Source organism: Nicotiana sylvestris, chromosome 9 (genome assembly GCF_000393655.2).
Source record: "Nicotiana sylvestris chromosome 9, ASM39365v2, whole genome shotgun sequence".
NCBI lineage: Eukaryota > Viridiplantae > Streptophyta > Magnoliopsida > Solanales > Solanaceae > Nicotiana > Nicotiana sylvestris.
The window spans coordinates 108,185,935-108,206,245 of record NC_091065.1 but is presented as its reverse complement, the minus strand read 5'-3'; the positions used below and the strand labels follow the sequence as shown (position 1 = coordinate 108,206,245).

The following is a 20,311-nucleotide window of genomic DNA, read 5'->3' as shown; positions in this document are numbered from 1 at the left end:
CTACCTCTTCTCGTGCCCTCCACAACCAGCTGCTCGCATCTCCTTACTCTACAAGTACTACTGACATTAAAAAAAAAATAATAATAAAAAATAAAATTGGTGAGCAAGGTGTGGCATGTAAGGTCGCTTGGACAGTGATTTTAGCATATAATTTTTTTTGTTCGAACATATTTTGTTTTGTTTTGTTTCTTAAAAACGAAGCAAAAGTCAAACGCAAAGGCGTAGTGTTTGCATAGCTTGAAGTAATTAACTCAGTTTTGAAGATTAAAAATTATTAAGCATGAATAATCTAAGGCCTCGTTTGTTATTTAAGATATAACGTGTGAATATGAATACATATTTGATTATTAAAATATTTTAAAAAAAATTTGAATAACTAATATCTAAGATCCTAATTGTTTTATTAACATCTTATATAATTAATATGTATTTAATTATTTGATGAAGCGCACTTCTAAGAGTTAGCGTCAGTAATAATTGGCAATCTTGTTAGTCAGTAATGATGGTTGGGGGGGGGGGGGGAGTTGAAGGGAATTCATTCTTGTGCAACGGCCAACTATTTTACTTTCTCCTACTCTAAGGATTATGATCCTTTAATTTAAACGTTAATTTGTAATTTGATTGTTTCATATCGTATTGAAATACTTACTATGTACAAAGAGCTGCAAATAGTGGTTTGTAAGAAACTCAAACTCGCTGTAGATTAGAGTGTATATATATATATATATATATATCACACTGGATATATAATGGCTTATTTAATTTCACGCAAATATATATTTCTTTCTAGAAATTCATGCATGGAGTACGTTATGCTTGTACAACAGTTAATTCTGCGGCATTGGATTGGATAACTTGAAGCTGATCTGGATATTCTCCATCTTCTTCCCATATATGAGGAATGGCTTCTTTTATGTTGTGTATGCTCCTCAATGCGTGATCTGCTCCTGCCACTAAACTCGAGGTTCCCACCTGCACCAAAATAATCATAATAATCATGCTAAGAAATACTCACTCCTGTTAATTAATATTGTACCAGACATAGGTGAGATTTTTTAAAACTTTAATTTTTGTTATTACATTAATTTGGGGTAGGGTATTCTGATCCATAGCTATTGCTGAGGTTTGAACTCTCCACCGAAGGCATGCAGCAGGAAGCTCACATGAGCTATCCCGCAATACCAATATATAAGTTGAATTGGCACATGATTTTTTTTCTTTTGAAATTAGTTATTCGTATACTCTCTTATTCCATTTTCGCTATATAAAACAAATAATTTAATTTTAAACTACTCATTATACTCTTGATATGATCGCTGGAAAGAAAAAGCAAGTGAGAGCTTACAATTACGGTATGCAGTCCAGCTTGTTTGCCACTTGCTATGTTCCGAGCACTGTCATCGAAAAAAATCTAAAAGGAGAAAGAGGAAATTTACGTTCATGCTCAATCTTAAGGATACACCAAGTTAGGAACTTCACTTATTATTAAAAATATTTAAGATTTGACATATATGTATAAAAAGTACTCCCTCTATTTCAATTTAAATGACATACTTTTTTTATTAGTATATTCCAAAAAGAATTACACATTTCTATATTAAGAAATAATTTAACTTTAATGAGAAACTTTTATAGCCACAAAAAATATAATGGTCTCACAAAGCTTTTGCCCCTTAAACTTTTAGAATCACATATTTCAAAAGTATTTTTTGTTATTATTAATTTTTTATTAAGCCAAACTACATCATCTAAATTGAAATGGAGCGACTAATATTTAGCCTACACTGAGTATACTTTGAGATAGTTAAGTAGGCACATGTATGAGAGGTAATTATAAGTAGAGAGATGAGTATATTACAGTTTTCTTTGGATCAACGTTTGCAATTCGAATAGCAGCCTCCATTGCTTCCAGCGAAGGCTTACATAAGATGCGAGGTTTAGCAACTTGTTCGCCCTGCCTTTTATTTGAGACTTGATACTCATAATTATATTTTCTTGAGGAGGATTTAGAGTCTCGAAGCATATAATACCTTCAAAACAATCTGCCAAGCCCATCTTAGTGAGGACTCGAATAGCATGCGCTTTATCCCCGTTTGTGAAAATCTGTATCCATTAAAGCATTAATGTTCAACTGACCACCAATCGCTGACGGTCCCTAATTATAGCTAGTAGCTAATTAAAGCATCAAAACTGTTGGTAATGATCGGGGGATAGAATTATTGCGAAGGATTAATTACTTACGTACTATTTTGCGCTGTGGCATGGAAAGGAGGAGGTTCCTCAGCAGTGGATCAGGCTTTAGCACTTCATCGTACGGCAATCTTCCATGCACCAAACCATGAAATTTATCGTTGTCAAATTCGTATCCTAGCTCCTGCAAATACCATGTGGTATGTTTGGAAGTAATTAGTACATATTTGATAATTAATTAGGTGAGAAGAATCAATACTTAGATTGTTAATAATTTAAAACATTTAAAAAGCATTTGAAAAAATTGCAGTCGAAGGAACATTAATCATTTTACTTCCTAAATAGTATGATATATAGTTTATATATGTAGTGTATATATAATTAACCTTCAAGCCAGCCATTGTTGTCCCGTGCTCCCTATATAGCTCCAAGCACATCTTTGGCACTTCGGTTTCTTCAATATCCAGGTAATGCAACATAAACTCTGGAATGAAATGTTAATTAATAAGCCAACAATTACTACATATATATATATATATATATACACACACACACTTAACTGCACATGACAAGGGAAACTATACCTTCTAGATTTTTGCGACAAGCTAAGTTGAGACCTGAGCTCAGCGGATACAAAGTGTCATCCATATCTGGGAAAAATATATATACATTTTAAAGAAGAAAAAAATCTTTAGCGATAATTAATGTATTTTGTATAATAATTAATGAATAAATGAGATCTACAATATGTGTTTGACAGTCTACTAGTTAGTTGAGTTACAGTAGTCATGCATACCAAACAGCAGGCACTCGTACTTAAGACTGTTGGATCGTGCAATGGATTCCATTTTCAAGAGTATATAGCTAGGTCGCTGTTACCTGCCAAAATGTTTTGAAATGTCAGTGTGCTCATATATTGTATTCACTGAAATCGTACAAGTCTCTTAATTATGAAACATATGCTTTGCTTGAAATTACCTTTACTAGTGGGTATATATATGCTTTCACAGGTAATTCAACAAAAAAACATTAGTTAAAAGAAATACAGAGAATAATAACATATTACTCATATTTCGCAATGCATTGTGAATACAAAAAAAGTGATGGTACGTAGGTAAAAAACAAGAGTTAATTTGAGGGAGAAGTTACTATCACTAAGGAATGTCAAAGAACACCTTCACTAGAATCATTACCCGAAAATATACTTGCTGAGCTAAAAAAGAACAAAGGATAATAGTTTGGTTTTTTTATGGTTTTCAATTCGGTATTAGATATTTTTATTGGGGGCCTCGATTAATTCCAACTTTTGTTTGTAAGGTCCATTAAAAGGGAAAGTGCTTCCTACCAATTCGAAACCTCTAATTAAGCACGGAGGGATCACATTGATCTTACCATAATTCTTGGTGACAAAAGTTTAGTTTCCACAATGACTATACATCTAGTCCACTTAAAATAACTAATTAAATACTCCTAAGAAATAGTAGAACTTACTATGTGCGCATAAATTTTTAAACAAATTTTTATAGGTTCACCTTTTTTACATTTTTTATAAACCAAGTGAATATTTTCTATAGATTCTTCAAGCAAAATTAAGAAGAAGAAAAAGAGAGAAACAAAATATGTTCGATAATACAACTATACAAAGTGGATGAGTTAAGTGGAGGGATCAAAATATACTACTCTACACTCCTGCCATAAGTATAACACGCTAGTAGCAAATCAGGTAAAAGCAAAAAAGTCCATGTAAACGAACAGTAAACATCTCATGTTAATTGTTGCTATGCTGGAAATTAAATTAAGGGACTAAGAATCAGAGACGACCAACGAATTAAGGCATATTAACCGGCAGGCTTAAATAACTCTCAACGCACACATAGGAGTACCGGATAAAACATTTGGAGTTCCAATAAAGATAGGACAGCGGCCGCCATAATTTATATGGTATTCTTTCCTTTTTAGAGACAGTGACGGAGCCATGCTGCCCTAATTTATATGGTATTCTTTCCTTTTTAGTCTGTTCAAGGCAGTGACAAAGTATATATATACATATATTCAACTAACTACCCTTTGTCCAGTTATAACTCCGTCCTTTGATTTCAAGAAATGTCACCTTTCTATATCTGAAAATATGTAAACTTTTAACTTTTCATTTTACCTTTAACGATATGTCATAAATGCCTTAAAAGTTACAAAAGTTGTAGTAGTATATTTTTTCGAAAGTCCGTACTCGATCAAATGAAAGGGAGGGAGTGTTTGCCACACAAAAGGCTAGCTAAAACTCAAGCAGTACTATGCTTTAATTTAATTACCTGGCAGATGAAAATCTTGTAGGAAAGAAGCTAGCTCGACAGCTTCCTGCTCCTACAGGATACAAATAACGTATGATCCAAAGGATATGATGGCTTTGATTCGATGATGACTACTTCATGAAGAGTTGAAGCTAATTTATAGAACCTCTAACCCTTGTATGTTGGAATAGGAATGGGATTATTAGGTAAACACCCACTGTTGTGCCACTCGAACTTCTTTTGAGCCCTTTTTTCCCCACTCCAACAAAGAGACCACTAAGGGGCACTAATTGCCAATTTGTCATGCGTAAATAAAAAAGAGAGCAATATTGAAAAGAATCGTATACATGAATGAGTTTTAATTTATATAGAATATTTGAAAGGGACTCGGACAGTATTTGTGCTCTGCCATGATCCTGTTTTATACCGAATTTCTTGCACTGTTGCTTCGTTATTCTTCTTCTCTTTGTGATTTGTGAATGGTATTATGCTTGTAAAATTAGTATCGGCAACTTATTTTATTCTCTTTACTCTTAAGGCCTAAGCTAGAAAAGTTGGTTTGTTTGGAAATTGGGAGTTGTGAGGTTCAGTATCCGTAGTCTACTAGTTTGATTATCCTACTTAAAGGAGTAAACCGCTCCCTGTCACGATGTTCTTCTTTCTCAAGACTAAATTCTGAAACCTCATATTAAAGATAGAAATATCACAATCACATCTAATGTTTTAAACGTCAATACCACATAAGAGGGGTGATTTGTGTGGTACCCAATTTTCATTTAACTGAACTATAGAAGGACCTGGTTCTTCTATGTGTTCCAACTATTACTGTTTGCGGAATAATAAGTAAAGAAAATAAAGAACACATAGATTTTTACGTGGAAAACACCTGGCTCAAAAGGTGAAAAAACCACGACCTACTACTCAGTAGGATTTTTCCAAACTTCCACTAAAATCACTGAGCCAAATCAGTATTTACAAAAACTCTTTGTAAACCTAAGGATTAACTCTAATCCCGTTGTGGCACACAGTCTCAACTGTTGCGACAACTTCAAGTTAACTCTAACTTGAACACGCTAGGTACCTAATACAATTGCTTCTATGAAAACTGAAAGGTACAATGTAAAATCACCTACTACAATTGAACTAGAATAAAAGATAGACACATGGAACTGGTTCTTCTATCTCGTTCAAGTAGCTTCAGGACTGCACACTCAAATCACACATAAATTGCTTGCAAAATCGCCTTGCTCTTTTGCTCTCAATTTAAGTTTAACTTCTGCTTATGTGCATTCCCTGTAAAAGAGAACAACACTGACATTTAATAGGTTAGTAATCAGAGATTGATTGGGATTTAAATGCTACTCTTCTATCGTAGAAGAGTTCAAGGTGATCTCAAACTCTAACACTATTTTCTTCCTATATTGTGTTCTCTTCATGTAAGGAGTCTTTCTCTCCTTATCCAATATGCAACCTTTTCGATCAGATCAGGAGATATTACTTCTCGATCAGTTAGATTTATCTCTTTCACGTGCATCTCACATGCAAAGGTTGATCATGACTATGCTTCACAAGATGGACCTGATCCATGTCTGAGTTCTTTTGTCAATCATCAAAATTTCACCTGTTCTTGGGCCAATAAATTCCCACTTTTTAATGATGACAAACTCTGTGCTTTCTACTTACTTGGATCCTGTAAGAACTCAGTTTAACCATCAATACAAAGATGAGAAAATTCACTTATCATCAAGGACCAGGTTAATTAGGTTATAAACATCACTTATTCAGAATGTGTAAAACACAATCTCTTCCCCCTTTTGGCATCATCGAAAAGTTGCATACAAAGTGTGAGTCCCAGATTTTTAATAAGTACTCATGGCCACTGGGGAAACTGCAAGTGCAATCATGGTTTAATCATCAGTAATCAAGCAAATATATTTAAACTATCAAGGAAAGATTAACATTGAACAAGAGCAAAAACAGTAGATATCATTGATAGAGGATATGCTACCACAATCCACAACCACAAAGCAAAAAACATTTAAAACATGAGCAAAAAAGATAGAAAAATCCTTAATCCGGGTCACTAAAGGTACTAGACAGGTTTAGGAGACAAAAGCTAGAATTCCTAAGGCTTGGGGGAGCTAGAGGGTTGGTTTTGGGCTTGGAGAAGATTCAGCATATTGTGAAGAATTCCATCATTCTTCTCCTTTTCCTTGGTAAGCTCAGTTCTGAGAGCATCCCTCTCAAACTCCACCTCTGCCACACGAGCCTTGAGCCTAGCTATCTCAGCATCTTTGGCTTCACATTCCTGAACAAGAGACCTGACCTTACTGTTGATAGGAGTCTTCTTGGATGAATCAGGTTCATTTTTGGATGGCATTGACTAAATAGTCACAAGCAATCAGAGTGTTAATGCCAAATTGATCCTTGCTTGAGGCCATTTCCCATTTCTTCAAAGACACATTACACCTATCCAGAATCTTAGTCAGAATAAAGCCATAGGGGGTAGCATGAGTCTTGGAGCCATTAATGACCCTGTCCAGCAGCTTGATGATGAATGCAGGTCAATTAATTTGCCTTCCACTTTCCAGGCACTCCATAAAAACTAGGTCCATATAGTTTGCAATATGCCTTCTCTCCTGCCTGGGTAGTAGGCACTTGTTGACAAATTCAAACAAGACTTTGTGTTGTGGCCTCATTTCACTCTTCTGAATAGCCCTAGCCTCATTCACATCTTCAGCATCATAGAACCTCCCGGTACTGTCAAGGGCATTAGGAAGGGAGTCCAGATAAGGCCACATTTGCCTTGTATAGTCATCAAACCCTTCAGAGGGTATATCAAGGATCTCTCCGAGTTTTTCTGCATCAAAGGACACTTGAACTCCTTTCACAGGATGCTAACCTTGCCATCCTTAACCTCTGCATTTGCCATGAACTCAATGATCTCATTCCTGGCTAGCCTACCATCAATCTGAAGGACCAGGTCCTTCCACCCCTGAGTAGCTAAGGCATCCACCAGTTTCATCATTCCTGGTTCTACCAGGTCTTTTAGCAATCTACCCTTCAAAATCTTTCTTTTGCCAAACATGGAAAGCTTGTCTTGTTCACCATCAGACTCATCTTCTTCTTCTTCTCCACTCCATTCCCCATCTTCAGGAATTCGTACTTGTCTACTTTTCACTGCAGACCTTGTCCTTTTGGATAATGAAGGTTCAGCAGCCTCAGACACGGAGGCAGACTTCTTGGAAGAAGTCTTGGGCTTTTTGGGCTTGGGGGTCTGAACCTCCATTGTTGGAACTTCCTCCTGATGGACATGTTCCATCTCCTCAACTTCCACAGCCTCTGAGGACTCTCCAACCTTCCATTTTCCTTTAGCCATTTTTTCTTCTTACTCTCAGCTAGAGCCTTTTGGAGATCACTCTCACTCTGTTTCACCCTATTTCTTGTAGCTCTTCTATTTGGCAATGAAATTTCAGTAGTTGTTGGGGATGAAGCCTTTCTTTTCTTGGAGGGTTTAGGAGCACTTGGGGCTTTTGGTGTGGGAGTTCTTCATTTCTTTGGATCATAACTTGCCCCAATCATTTTCAACAGGTCTGTTAAGGTCTCTTTAGTGGATGAACCAGGTTCATCTCCTTGTGTGCTTAGATTAACTAACCCTCCAGCAACTTCACCAGAACCACTTCCCCCTGACTTCTTGCCACTCTCTTCTATATTTTCTTGTTCAATCCCATAGATAGCAAGCATAGATAAATCAGCAGTGGGTGAATGATCAACCACTCTTTTCCCATTTCCCTTCTCTTAACCATATGCACCCTCTCTCTCTTTTTCTTTTCAGATTTTTTTTTACCTCCACTCCTTCGTAACTCAGGTATTCAACATCCCTGACAGGCCTAACCAGAACAAACCTAGTTTCTACATTTTCAGAAGAACTTACCTTAGAAGGGGATTCTTGAGTCTTTTCAGAGTCAGAAGACCCAGGTCATTCCGCCTCACTAGCCGATTTGTATGACTCAGAATCAGAGTTGGAGTCGGAGTCTTGGACCTAGCTTGCCTTTAATTTCTCATTTAATTTCTTTGAGAGAACCCCAGACGCTACTATTTACCGAGCAAGCATTTTCACCCTTCTCAGCCTGGGTTTTGGAGATGTACAAGGTAGATAAGGGGTAGATGAATTAGAGGGAGTGGGTGGTGGAGGAGTTCCAGGATTATATTGTGGGTTTTTCATGATCATTGTTTTCTTGGGAGAATTGGTGAGTTAGAATTTTGGTGAAGAAAGCAAGTGGAAGTGAAGAGGAATTTTTGACAGTTTAGAATTATGGAGATGGCAGGAGGTAATGATGTGTATTTAAAAAGAAATACACATTTAATGTATAACGGCAGCCTTGGCAGTGGTCAATTAGAGGTCTAATCAACCTAAAATTTCAGGTTTGAAGGAGCGGTTAGGCTTCCCTAAATTTTAGGCATTTTTTGTGGTTTAGAGTTCTAAGGCTGACGAAACTGGTTCAAAACTAACTGATAGAATTTTCTAAGGAATTGAACAAATTATAGGACTTCTTCTCATGATTTAAATATTTATATTTCTAATTGTGCAAAGTATAGAAAATATACCTTAGCTTTCAGATGAACCCATATTGATGAACCAGGTTCGTTATTTAGAATTCTCTTGACCATGCCGCAATTTACCATAATAGAGAAAATTTTGTAAGAGATTAGTGAGTCATATTAACACATGTCATGGGAGTATACTAATTACAGTATGAAGCTGAGTAAAAATTAATCTTGATATTTACACAAATTCAGATTTCCTAGCCAATTTTTTTTTTCTCAGTTTTTTCTTTCAGTTTTTTTTTTCATTGTGCATTCTGAGCTGGTCCTATTAGGTGATCTTAATCATCTCTAATTCCAATTTGTTTCTCTCAAAGTTTTCTCTACTCAGTGCTTTAGTGAAGATGTCAGCAATTTGTTTATCTGTAGCACAGAATTCTATGGAGATCAATCCTTTCTCATAGTTATCTCTTAAGAAGTGGTATCTAACATCTATGTGCTTAGTCCTCTTATGATGAATAGGGTTCTTTGTCATACTTATAGCACTAGTGTTGTCACAGAAGATGGGACTGCAGCCAACTTCAATGCCAAAATCTATCAGCTGTTGTTTGATCCACAACAATTGAGCACAACAAGAGGCAGCAGCAACATATTCAGCTTCAGCAGTGGATAAGGCCACTGAATTCTGCTTTTTAGTGGCCCATGATACAAGACATGAACCAAGAAAATGAGCCATACCTGAGGTGCTCTTTCTATCCACAGGGAAACCTGCATAGTCAGCATCAGCATACCCTACTAGATTGAAATTACTCCCCATGGGGTACTAAAGACACATATCAATAGTGCCTTTCAAATATCTTAATATCCTCTTGACATCAGTCAAGCGATATTCCTTTGGATTAGCCTGAAAACGAGCACAAAGCCCTACACTGAAAACTATGTCAGGTCTGCTGGAAGTAAGATACAAAAGTGAACCAATCATACCCCTATATAACTTCTGATCAACAGATGAACCAGGTTCATATATGTCTAATTTAGTGGCAGTTGCAATGGGGGTGTATATTTCCTTTGATTCATCCATTTTAAACTTTTTGATCAACTCTTTTGCATATTTCTGCTGATGGATCATGGTTCCATTTGGGTTTTGTTTGATCTGTAAGCATAAGAAAAAGTTAAGCTCACCCATCATACTCATTTCAAACTCACTCCCCATTAATTTGGCAAAATCCTTACTTAGTTTGTCAGTGGTTTCCCCAAAAATTATGGCATCAACATATATTTGTACCACAAGAAGATCCTTACCTTTTTTCCATCAAGAATAGAGTACTGTCAATTTTACCTCTTTTGTAGCCATGTTCAAGCAGAAATTTGGACAATCGTTCATACCATGCTTTAGGAGCCTACTTGAGTCCATAGAGAGCCTTGTCTAATTTGTACACATGTTCAGGACATTCCTTGCTCTCAAACACTGGAGGTTGTTTAACAAACACTTCTTCTTTTAAGTAGCAATTAAGGAAGGCACTTTTGACATCCATCTGATAAAGAGTGAATTCCATGTGTGCTGCAAAGGCTATGAGGAGTTTTATTGCCTCCAGTCTTGCAACTGGAGCAAAGGTCTCATCATAATCTATACCCTCATCTTGGTTGTAACCTTGTACCACCAGTCTTGCCTTGTTTCTTGTAACTGTTCCATCTTCATCAAGCTTGTTTCTGAAGACCCATTTTGTGCCAATTACTAATCTGTCTCTAGGTCTTGGAACTAGATGTCAAACTTGACTTATCTTGAACTGATTGAGTTCATATTGTTGCAGATTGTATTTACCCAATCTACATCCTGCAAAGCCTCAACAACATTTTTAGGTTCAATAAGAGATAGGAAAGCATCAAAAGTACACAGATTCTTTAATTGTGATCCAGTTTTAACTCCAGAGGTTGGATCAGTAATTATATTCTCAATGGGATGAGAACTTTGATACTTGTGAGGTTTCACAACCAACTGATTTCTGCTTGATATTTCTCCCATATTTAGTTGCTGAGGAACAGGGTCATAAACAAGTTCCTTTAGGGGATTGGTTTCAGTTCCTCTTTGATCAGTTCCCCTGTCAGGTTGCCCTGGATGGAAGAACCTGTTCCATCACATGTTCCTTCTTTTGGTGCCACTTTAACTTGAGCTGAGACTTCACTCAAATCTTTTGCCAGCCCAATAACTTCATCTTCATGTTCCTGTCTCTCAGAAAGAATGTTAGTTTCATCAAACACAACATGTACACTTTCTTCTACACACAAAGTTCTTTTATTGAACACTTTATAAGCTTTGCTATGTGAAGAATACTCCCTCATCACTTCTGGAATCAAACTTACCTAGGGAGTCCTTTCCATTATTGTGCACAAAGCACTTGCATCCAAATGCCCTAAGATGGGATATATTTGATTTTCTCCCTTTAAGTAACTCATAGGGAGTCTTCTCTACAAGAGGTCTAGTCATGCATATATTTATGATATAACATGCAGTGTTTACAGTCTCTGCCCAGAAGCTATGGGGCAGTTTACTAGAAAGTAGCATAGTCCTAGCCATATCTTCAAGAGTCCTATTCTTTCTTTCAACTACTCCATTTTGTTGAGGAGTCCTAGGGGTAGAGAAGTTATGATCTATACCATGCTCATCACACAATTTAGCAAACTTAGCATTTTCAAATTCAGTTCCATGATCAGACCTGATTGATACAAGTTGATTACCTAGTTGTTTCTGAGTTTTTCTAACAAAGGCAGTAAACATATCAAATGCTTCATCCTTAGATGTTAAGAATAGTACCTAGGTAAACCTAGAATAATCATCAACAAGAACCATCACATATTTCTTACCACCTCTGCTCAATGTTCTTATTAGACCACAGAGATCCATATGAACCAGTTCCAACGTCCTGGTTGTGCTTACCATTTTCTTGCTTTTGAAGGATGATCTTACCTGCTTCCCTCTTGCACAGGCCTCACACACTTTGTCTTCCTTGAACTTGATGTTAGGTAACCCTATCACCAAGTCCTTGGAGACTAATTTGTTGAGTTGATTCAGACTTGCATGACCAAGTCTTTTGTGCCACAGGAGGGGATCATTGTCCAACACACTCAAGCAAGTGAGTTCATTTTCTAAAAAAGTGGACAAATCTACAATGTAAATATTGTTAACTCTTTTTCCTTGCAAAACAATCTTGTCAGTAGTAAGGTTAATCACAAAGCATTTGGTAGAGGTAAATGCTACAAGGTTACCTCTGTCACACAGTTGTGATACACTAATTAGGCTATATTTCAAGGCATCTATCAAGTAGACATTCTCAATGGAGTGTGAGTCTGTCTTACCTATCTTTCCAACCCCAATAATCTCACCTTTATTCCCATTTCCAAAGGAGACATTACCTCCTTTTAAGTCCACAAGTTAAAGGAACTGGTTCTTGCTTCCAGTCATATGTTTTGAGCAGCCACTATCCATATACCATATTTGGCTACTTCCCTTCACTTGGACCTGCAAGAAAATCAGGGGTTAGTCTTAGGAACCCAAACTAGTTTGGGTCCCTTTCTATAGGCAAAGGGGTAAATCAAATTCCTTTTAGCCCACCCAGGCAGCCTATTTTTCTCTTGAACAAAAGTTTTGTTCTTTTGACTGGCCTTTTCTTTTGCATTGCATTCATTTTTGTAATGACCAGTCTTACCACAGTGTGTTCAGATTTTGTTTTCAGGAAGAGTGAGGTACTTGCTTTTGGGGTCCCACTTAGGTGCTTGTGCCCCATAGCCAAGTCCTCTCTTGTTGCTACTGTGATGTTCTTGTAGCCAAGATAGTGCATCAGAAGCCTTATTTCATTTGCAAGTTCTATCTAGTTCATGTTTTACCTTCCCTAGGTCTTCTTTTAAGACTCTTATCTGCTTATCTTTCATGTACAACTCATCCTTCATTTTTTCTAGGTTTTCTTCTAAGGTGAGATGTGTGTGATCAGCTTTCTTCTTACCTGTTCCTAATTTCAGTTTTAAATTTTCAGACATACGTTCTAGGACACTAGTGTCAAGTTCAAGAACCTGGTTCTTCAACTCAGCATTTTTACTGTCACTCTCATTAGCCCTAGATTCTAGATTTTTGCACTTGGCTTTTAAGATCACACACTCCCTAGACAGCTCTTCCTTCTCATGGTTAATTTTCTCAGACTCATCAATGAAGTCCAGCAATAGTTCAGACAACCTTTTTTAGACAGGAATTTAATCTTGTCTTTGAGATGAAGCACACTTACCTCTTGTTCATCATCTGATTCTCCGATGGCCATAAGTGCTTGTTCATCTCTAGCTTCATCTTCTGAATCCTCATCTGATATTTCTCCCCAAGCAGCAACCATAACCTTTGTTGATCCTTTATTCCTTTTGGGTTGAACATGTTCCTTCTTCCTGTTCTTTCGTTCAGCTCTTTCCTTCTTCCATTCAATTTCTCATTGAGGATAGTTTTTGATCATGTAATCAGTCTTGCCACATTTGTAGCAACCCTCGTTGGTCTGTTTCTCAGGAGCCCTTGGTTTGTTGAAGGTTGTACCTCTTGAAGAACCCTTTCCTCTCAGTAGGTACTTTTTGAAATCCCTTGTAATCATGGTCATTTCATCATCCTACAGATATGCACCTTCAGCTATTCTGAGAGCCAGACTCCTTTCCTTCTTAGGTGCAACCATTTTCATGGTTTGCCTTCTTAATTTATAGGCAGTGAGGTTTCCAATCAGTTCATCCAACTTGAGAGTAGCAATGTTCTTTGATTTCTGAATAGTAGTGATTTTGCTTTCCCAAGTCACTGGTAGGACCCTTGTCAAGATTTTCTCAACCTTGTCTTCTTCAAGGATAATTCTCTCAAGAGATTTAAGTTCATTTGTTAGTGTTGTGAACCTTGTGTACATCTCCTGGATAGTTTCTCCTTCCTTCATAGGGAAATTCTCATATTGAGAATATAGTAGTGTTCCTCTTGATCTCTTTACTTGAGGAGTTCCTTCATGATCCACTTGTAAAGTGTTCCATATCTCCTTAGTAGTGGTACAGATTTGAATCCTGTTGTACTCGTCTGGACACAGTCCACACAAGTCATTTCTTGGCCTTGGTATTCTTCTCCCATTTCTTCAAGTTTTCAGCAGTGTAGTCAGCTCTTGTTTTTGGCATGTCCACTCCTTCAGCATTCTTCTTTGTAGTCACCAGGGGACCATCAGTGACTATGTCCCAGAGTTCATAGTCTTCTCCTATGATATGATCTCTCATCTTGTTCTTCCACCAAGAATAGTACTGACCATTAAAGAGTGGAGGCCTAGCAGTAGATTGCCCTTCCCAGTTTCCAGGTGGTGCACTCATCTTGATCTTTTCCTATGGTGTTAACCTCTTCAAGGATAACCCGCTCTGATATCAATTGATGTTTTAAACGTCAATACCACACAAGAGGGGGGTGATTTGTGTGATACCTAATTTTCGCTTAACTGAACTATAGAAGGACCTGGTTCTTCTATGTGTTCCAACTACTACTGTTTGTGGAATAATAAGTAAACAAAATAAAGAACACAGAGACTTTTACGTGGAAAACACCTGGCTCAAAAGGTGAAAAAATCACGACCTACTACTCAGTAGGATTTTCCCAAACTTCCACTAAAATTACTGAGCCAAAACAGCATGTACAAAAACTCTTTGTAAACCTAAGGATTAACTCTAATCTCGTTGTGGCACATAGCCTCAACTGTTGCGACAACTTCAAGTTAACTCTAACTTGAACACTCTAGGTACCTAATACAATTGCTTCTATGAAAGCTGAAAGGTACAATGTAAAATCACCTACTACAATTGAACTAGAATAAAAGATAGGCACATGGAACTGGTTCTTCTATCTCGTTCAAGTAGCTTCAGGACTGCACACTCAAATCACACATAAATTGCTTGCAAAATCGCCTTGCTCTTTTGCTCTCAATTTAAGTTTAACTTCTGTTTATGTGCATTCCATGTAAAAGAGAACAACACTGACATTTAATAGGTTAGTAATTAAAGATTGACTGGGATTCAAATGCTACTCTTCTATCGTAAAAGAGTTCAAGGTGATCTCAAACTCTAACACTATCTTCTTCCTATACTGTGTTCTTCATGTAAGGAGTCTTTCTCTCCTTATCCAATATGCAACCTTTTTGATCAGATCAGGAGATATTACTTCTCGATCAGTTAGATTTATCTCCTTCACGTGCATCTCATATGCAAAGGTTGATCATGACTATGCTTTACAAGATAGACGTGGTCCTTGTCTAAGTTCTTTTGTCAATCTTTAAAACTTCACATGTTCTTGAGCCAACAACATGACCACCCCTGAGCAAGTAAGAGGGTATATCTCCGTTGGTCCTAACGCTGTACTTTCGCATTAGATGAGTATATACTTTAATTTGACCGAATGCGTGCTGAAGAATAATTGATGGATATATCATTTTGCAGATCACAAGTACATATTCCTTATTGTCGGCGAGGGTGAATATATAACGGCAGTCCCGAGCACATGGAATAAATTAAATGCTCATATTCCCTTGCGTTACTAAAGTCAGCAAATAGTGGTAGAGCGGTGCGGGTAGGGCACTATTCTATAATAAATAGTTAAATACACTAGTTATTTATACCAAACTAAAAAATTAAACCATAGCAATTAAAAATTATGCGAAATATATCACTTAACCATGTTTATATGATAAATGTATATATCAAACACACGCCTTGCATATGTTGGTTTGATGTAAACACTGACTACAAGAAATTTAGAAATTATCTTGCGAATGTGTGGACTATTCCAGTGAGAAATTGCACCTTTGACATTTTCGGCGATTACGATGCCCATCCCTTCCAGATTGAGATTCACAAGGAGAATGTTCTAAATGCAACTAATGAATGAGCAAACTTTGGAATTAAAGAAATAACTCCCCCCCCCCCCCAACACACACACAAAACAACATTTCTACCACATGTATTTTTTTAAAAAAAAAATTATTATACATAGGGGTAGGGGTAGGAAAAATAGAGGAGGGATTACAAGGTGGAGAATCGAACCCTCCCTGCGAGGGGAAAGCTAATGTAGCCCAATTGAGCTATGAATATTCCCTAACAACATGTATTGAATCATACATTGGCTCATCTAATCCTTGCAAAGGTCGAGTCTCAATGCAACATGTTCTTTCAATAGTTTCAATCATGTGGAAGTCGGGAAAAATTTACCACATTTCTGTCCCTTTTTAGGCAGTTGCTATCTTCTTTAAACTTTCGATTTCTCCATGGTACCACTACATACTAAAAGATCTCATCCTGGATAGAATGGAAAAACAATCTTAATAATCGCACGCGCGCGCGCACACGAGAGTACACTTCCCACGGGATGTGGAGCAAAAAGAAAATGATACGTGATATGGTACTAGTATTTGAGAGATTACTTTCAGCGAAAAATCTAAGGTGAATAATGGAAATCAAGGCAAGATCACAGTTTTGCACATACCAAAAAGAGATGTGAATTTTTAAGGTAGTACGGACACCACTGTACAGCAGAAATTGCTCGCTCACTAGATACATTAGAATGCAATCAGTAGGATGGAAAATCCTAAGAACCTATGACTATCTAGGAGACCAGGCAAAATGACGAGGGAAAGGGAGAAATGTAAACAGGCCAGACTGAGAAATTTTCCTGGCAACAAAGTCTTTATTTTTAGATCTTATACTCATATTGACCAAAAAAATTGAACTACTATATATGAACCTATAGGAGTTAATCCACATCATCAAAATAAGTGCACCAAAACAGATGTTGATTTGGTAAAAATTGTATTATGTAGAGGTAATATATACATTGCTTCAGCAATAAATGGTAGTAATTAGTTGACAGTTAATAAGATGATAATGAAGTAAGATATACTTTTTGTGCTTCTTCCCTAACAGACCGCAGGTTGGTTTTTATCTCCTTACAGAGTCTGCCTTCAATAACCCGCACAGGCAACCAAAGCTTAGGTTCAACATCAACAATGTAGAAGAGAGTTGTATGAAATGGTTGGCCCGCAGAAGAATCATGCTCTTTAACACTACCTGGGTTGCACTGCATGTTTCCGCAATACAAAGAAATATAAGGGTTCTCGAGAAAACTAAATACATAACAAATTGTAAGATGCAACGTGAACTCATGAGTCCACTTCAAAAAGAGAATCAGCTCATAGTTGTAGAATTATTGCAAACGAACTTTAACTCATGGATTCAGGGAGTTGATTTTTCAAGCTTAACTTTTTCTGATCTTTGTAGTGGTTAGTACTTAGTACAATTATCAGTATGACTTTTATCATTAATTTATCATGCATACCTCAAGACATTCGCGAAAAAGAAAAGATGGTATCTTCGGTTGTTTCAATTTTTATAACCTCACATTGTACGTTTTCCACTGAGTTCCTAATAACAACTGAATGGCAGAGGAAGGAATAGAAAAAGGGAAGGAAGAATCCACCATCTGTTCGATAGACCATTTCCCTTCAAAAAGTTTGAAGTCACCTTCCACCATCTTAAACTCAATATCACGCCTCTGACCAATGGGGAGATCTTCAAGATCTTTCTCATAACAATCAACGATACCTTTAGCATTAAATTTGAGCCCAAATGCTAAGTCTTGTTCCCCAATCTGTCCAATATGATACAATTTCATTAATATCATACTAATGACATTAGTATATGCCAGAGAAATTCACAGACAAGAGAAAATATAGGCGTGTCGTCTTTTGACTGTAAATTTATAGATTCAAAATATCAGATAGACCATTCTTAAAATGTTCAAAGTCAAGAAATTCCCATAAAGAGCAGCATGTTGCTATTTTCAAAAGAAGAAACATTTGATTCACATTCAATTGAATGTAAGGAGCTTTCTTTCCCTCTGTTTGAATAATGAGTTTCATATTTGTGTGCGCGAGTGTGTGTGTGACTGACTAGGAATCGAACAGTGTGATTCAGAACTTAGCCCGATGATAGTGATGAGATGTTAAGTTCTTTCGGAGTTTTTCATGTTTTGAACTTGACAAGAAAAGAGCACTCGTGTACTATTTGACATATTACATATTGGTGGTAAAAGGTCAAGTTGATGAGATTTTCATCAGGCAATAAGGATTGCAAAGCAACATATACAATTGCCTAAAGGATTTAAGTCGTATACACTGATTGTGTAATGAATTTTTTTATATCATTAGCGTAATTTTACTGTAGCAGGTTACTTAACATTTATTCTAGCCTGTAGGAGGTTACTTTTTAAGTGACCTGATTGTGTAAATTATTTTTTACAAGTAGTACATAGAACTAAAACTCTTGTCTAAAACAGACTTAATGTATGGTCATTTGCAAGCTCAATACTAATGGTAGCAGCAGCAGCTGTTGTTATTTTTCTTATAAGTCAATAGTTTGAATAATTCTAGAAACTAGTACATCTCTAATAAGGAGTAGTTTCTATAACAATAAATTAAAAAATAAGAAGTTGGCAAGAATTAAAAGGCAATGACCTGAAGAAGCCGGGCGAAATTAGGCTCCTTCTGAAGCAACTGGCTGACGGCAAGACCGGGGATGAAATCAGCTAACCTTTCATAATCAGTGAGGACTTCCCACACGTTCTGCAAGCTGGCGTTCACGGCTATCTTGGATCGAATTCGCCGACGACGTTTCCCAATTATTTCAATCTCAATCTCAACGCCGTCATCATCATCGTCATCGTCGTCGCCTCGGTCTCCCGTATCATTGACATTATCATTCCGAGTGTCGCCATCGTCAAAGGTAGCGTTTGACGTGAAAGTAACGAGACGAAATCTTCGAGAGGTTAGGTTAGGGTTTCGGCTAAACCTGAGGCTGAGGGCGGCGGCGGATAATGCATTGTTGTTGTGGATGTGCCACGTAGCACCAGCTGCAATGGCTTCCTCACGGTACAAAATTGAAGATAGGGGCAGTGAAGAAGAGGTATGACTCTGCCACCACAACTGGACTTGCATTTTGTTTGGATTGGGCCGGCTGGCAACATTCTATTCTATCTTTTTCATCTTCATTTTGTGAATACTCTATTTTGCTTGGCAAAATGAAGCAAGAATTTTAGGTGTCACATGACAACCAAAAAAGAAAAGGCCAACGTGTCTCAAAATGGTGCCCTTTTGACCAATATATTCATCAACTGCAACAATTTTTCTGTAATAAAAACTAATAAATATAAGATATATTTGATTATAAGATATATTTAATAAATATAAGATATATTTGAGTTTTAAAACTAATTATATATTAAACTAATAAATATAAGATATATGTCATTCATATGCATATTTTGTCACTTAGTTATAATTAAGTAATATGTGTATTCTCACGTTGATGTTTAACTGTTCAGATTAAATTATTTGATTTAGTATAAAAATCCCTTACGACCAGCTTTAAAACGCTTTTAACAAACTGCAGCGTCATAATATGCAATTTTTGAGATTTCATTGGGTGTCCCATTAGGCATCACTTAGTGTTAATTAATTTTAAGAAAAAGAAAATAGTTGTCCCACTACTGGTTATAACAATCTCGTCACATATCTCCACAACATACTACAATGGTAATTTATGTCACTGTAAATTATTGTGAGAGACTTATATCCTGTTTGGCCAAATTTTTTTATGGGCCAAAGTGCTTTTTTGAACCAAAAATACTTTTGGCCAAAAATTGAAGTGTTTGGCCAAGCTTTTGGAAGGAAAAAAGTGCTTTTGAGGGAAGCAAAAGCAGTTTTTGAAAAGCCGAAAAAAGTGATTCTCTTCAAAAGCACTTTTCTGAGAAAGCATTTTTGAAAAAAATACACTTAGAAGCAGTTTTTAAAAACTTGGTCAAACAGTAATTACTTTCGCAATTAACCTAGAAGATATATTTGTTTGTCTTTATTTCAAAAGTTTTATCCCTCCGCATTATGAGAGCATGAATTTATTTATTGAGAAATCAACAAATGTTTTATACTTTTTTGTTTAATTAAAAAAAATTATCATGAATAGCATGGACTAGAGCTGAATGAGATGACCGCAGTCTTAATATACATCGTTCTATTTTATCCCTCTGCACATTAGGTTTTTGCCTTTTATTAGCACATAAGTCATAACAATAGAGCAGAGAGCAGACTCATACAAAAGATTTCTGTAGCAGATTCCAACTTTGGAGACTGATGAGCAGTTGATTTGCAAGTCATAACAAGTATACAACCAACAGCAAGCCTTTAATTTGCTTCATCTTTTTCCTT

General features: G+C 36.6%; 2 protein-coding genes across 3 annotated transcripts; both read right to left on the bottom strand.

Annotated features, from left to right (window-relative positions):
- Positions 1–557: 557 nt before the first annotated feature.
- On the bottom strand, positions 558–4,616 carry LOC104212210 (uncharacterized protein C24B11.05). The gene is given in 9 exon segments (XM_009761426.2): positions 558–972; positions 1,346–1,411; positions 1,859–1,989; positions 1,992–2,103; positions 2,246–2,374; positions 2,577–2,674; positions 2,775–2,840; positions 2,987–3,069; positions 4,500–4,616. Coding segments are annotated over 8 exon segments (816 nt in total). The 5' UTR covers positions 3,039–3,069; positions 4,500–4,616; the 3' UTR covers positions 558–810.
- Positions 4,617–16,845: 12,229 nt separating this feature from the next.
- On the bottom strand, positions 16,846–19,180 carry LOC104212208 (uncharacterized). Of its 2 annotated transcripts, none has more exons than XR_011402429.1 (3): positions 18,566–19,180; positions 17,389–17,700; positions 16,846–17,130 (listed from the first exon to the last, which is right to left on the bottom strand). XR_011402429.1 is itself a non-coding variant. In XM_009761424.2 (3 exons), exons 1-3 carry the CDS (start codon positions 19,043–19,045, stop codon positions 16,924–16,926), a joined length of 858 nt encoding a protein of 285 aa, XP_009759726.1. In that variant the 5' UTR covers positions 19,046–19,138; the 3' UTR covers positions 16,846–16,923. The 2 variants fall into 2 exon arrangements, 1 of the variants encoding a protein (XP_009759726.1); XM_009761424.2 differs by having other exon boundaries at positions 17,530–17,700; positions 18,566–19,138.
- Positions 19,181–20,311: the final 1,131 nt, after the last annotated feature.

Coding starts and splice junctions, on each gene's coding strand:
- LOC104212208 (XM_009761424.2), bottom strand. CDS start 19,045: ATGCAAGTCCAGTTGTGGTGGCAGAGTCATACCTCTTCTTCACTGCCC. Junction 17,701..18,565: donor ATTTCGCCCGGCTTCTTCAG/GTCATTGCCTTT, acceptor CATATTGGACAG/ATTGGGGAACAAGACTTAGC. Junction 17,131..17,529: donor AATGGTCTATCGAACAGATG/GTGGATTCTTCC, acceptor GGAAACATGCAG/TGCAACCCAGGTAGTGTTAA.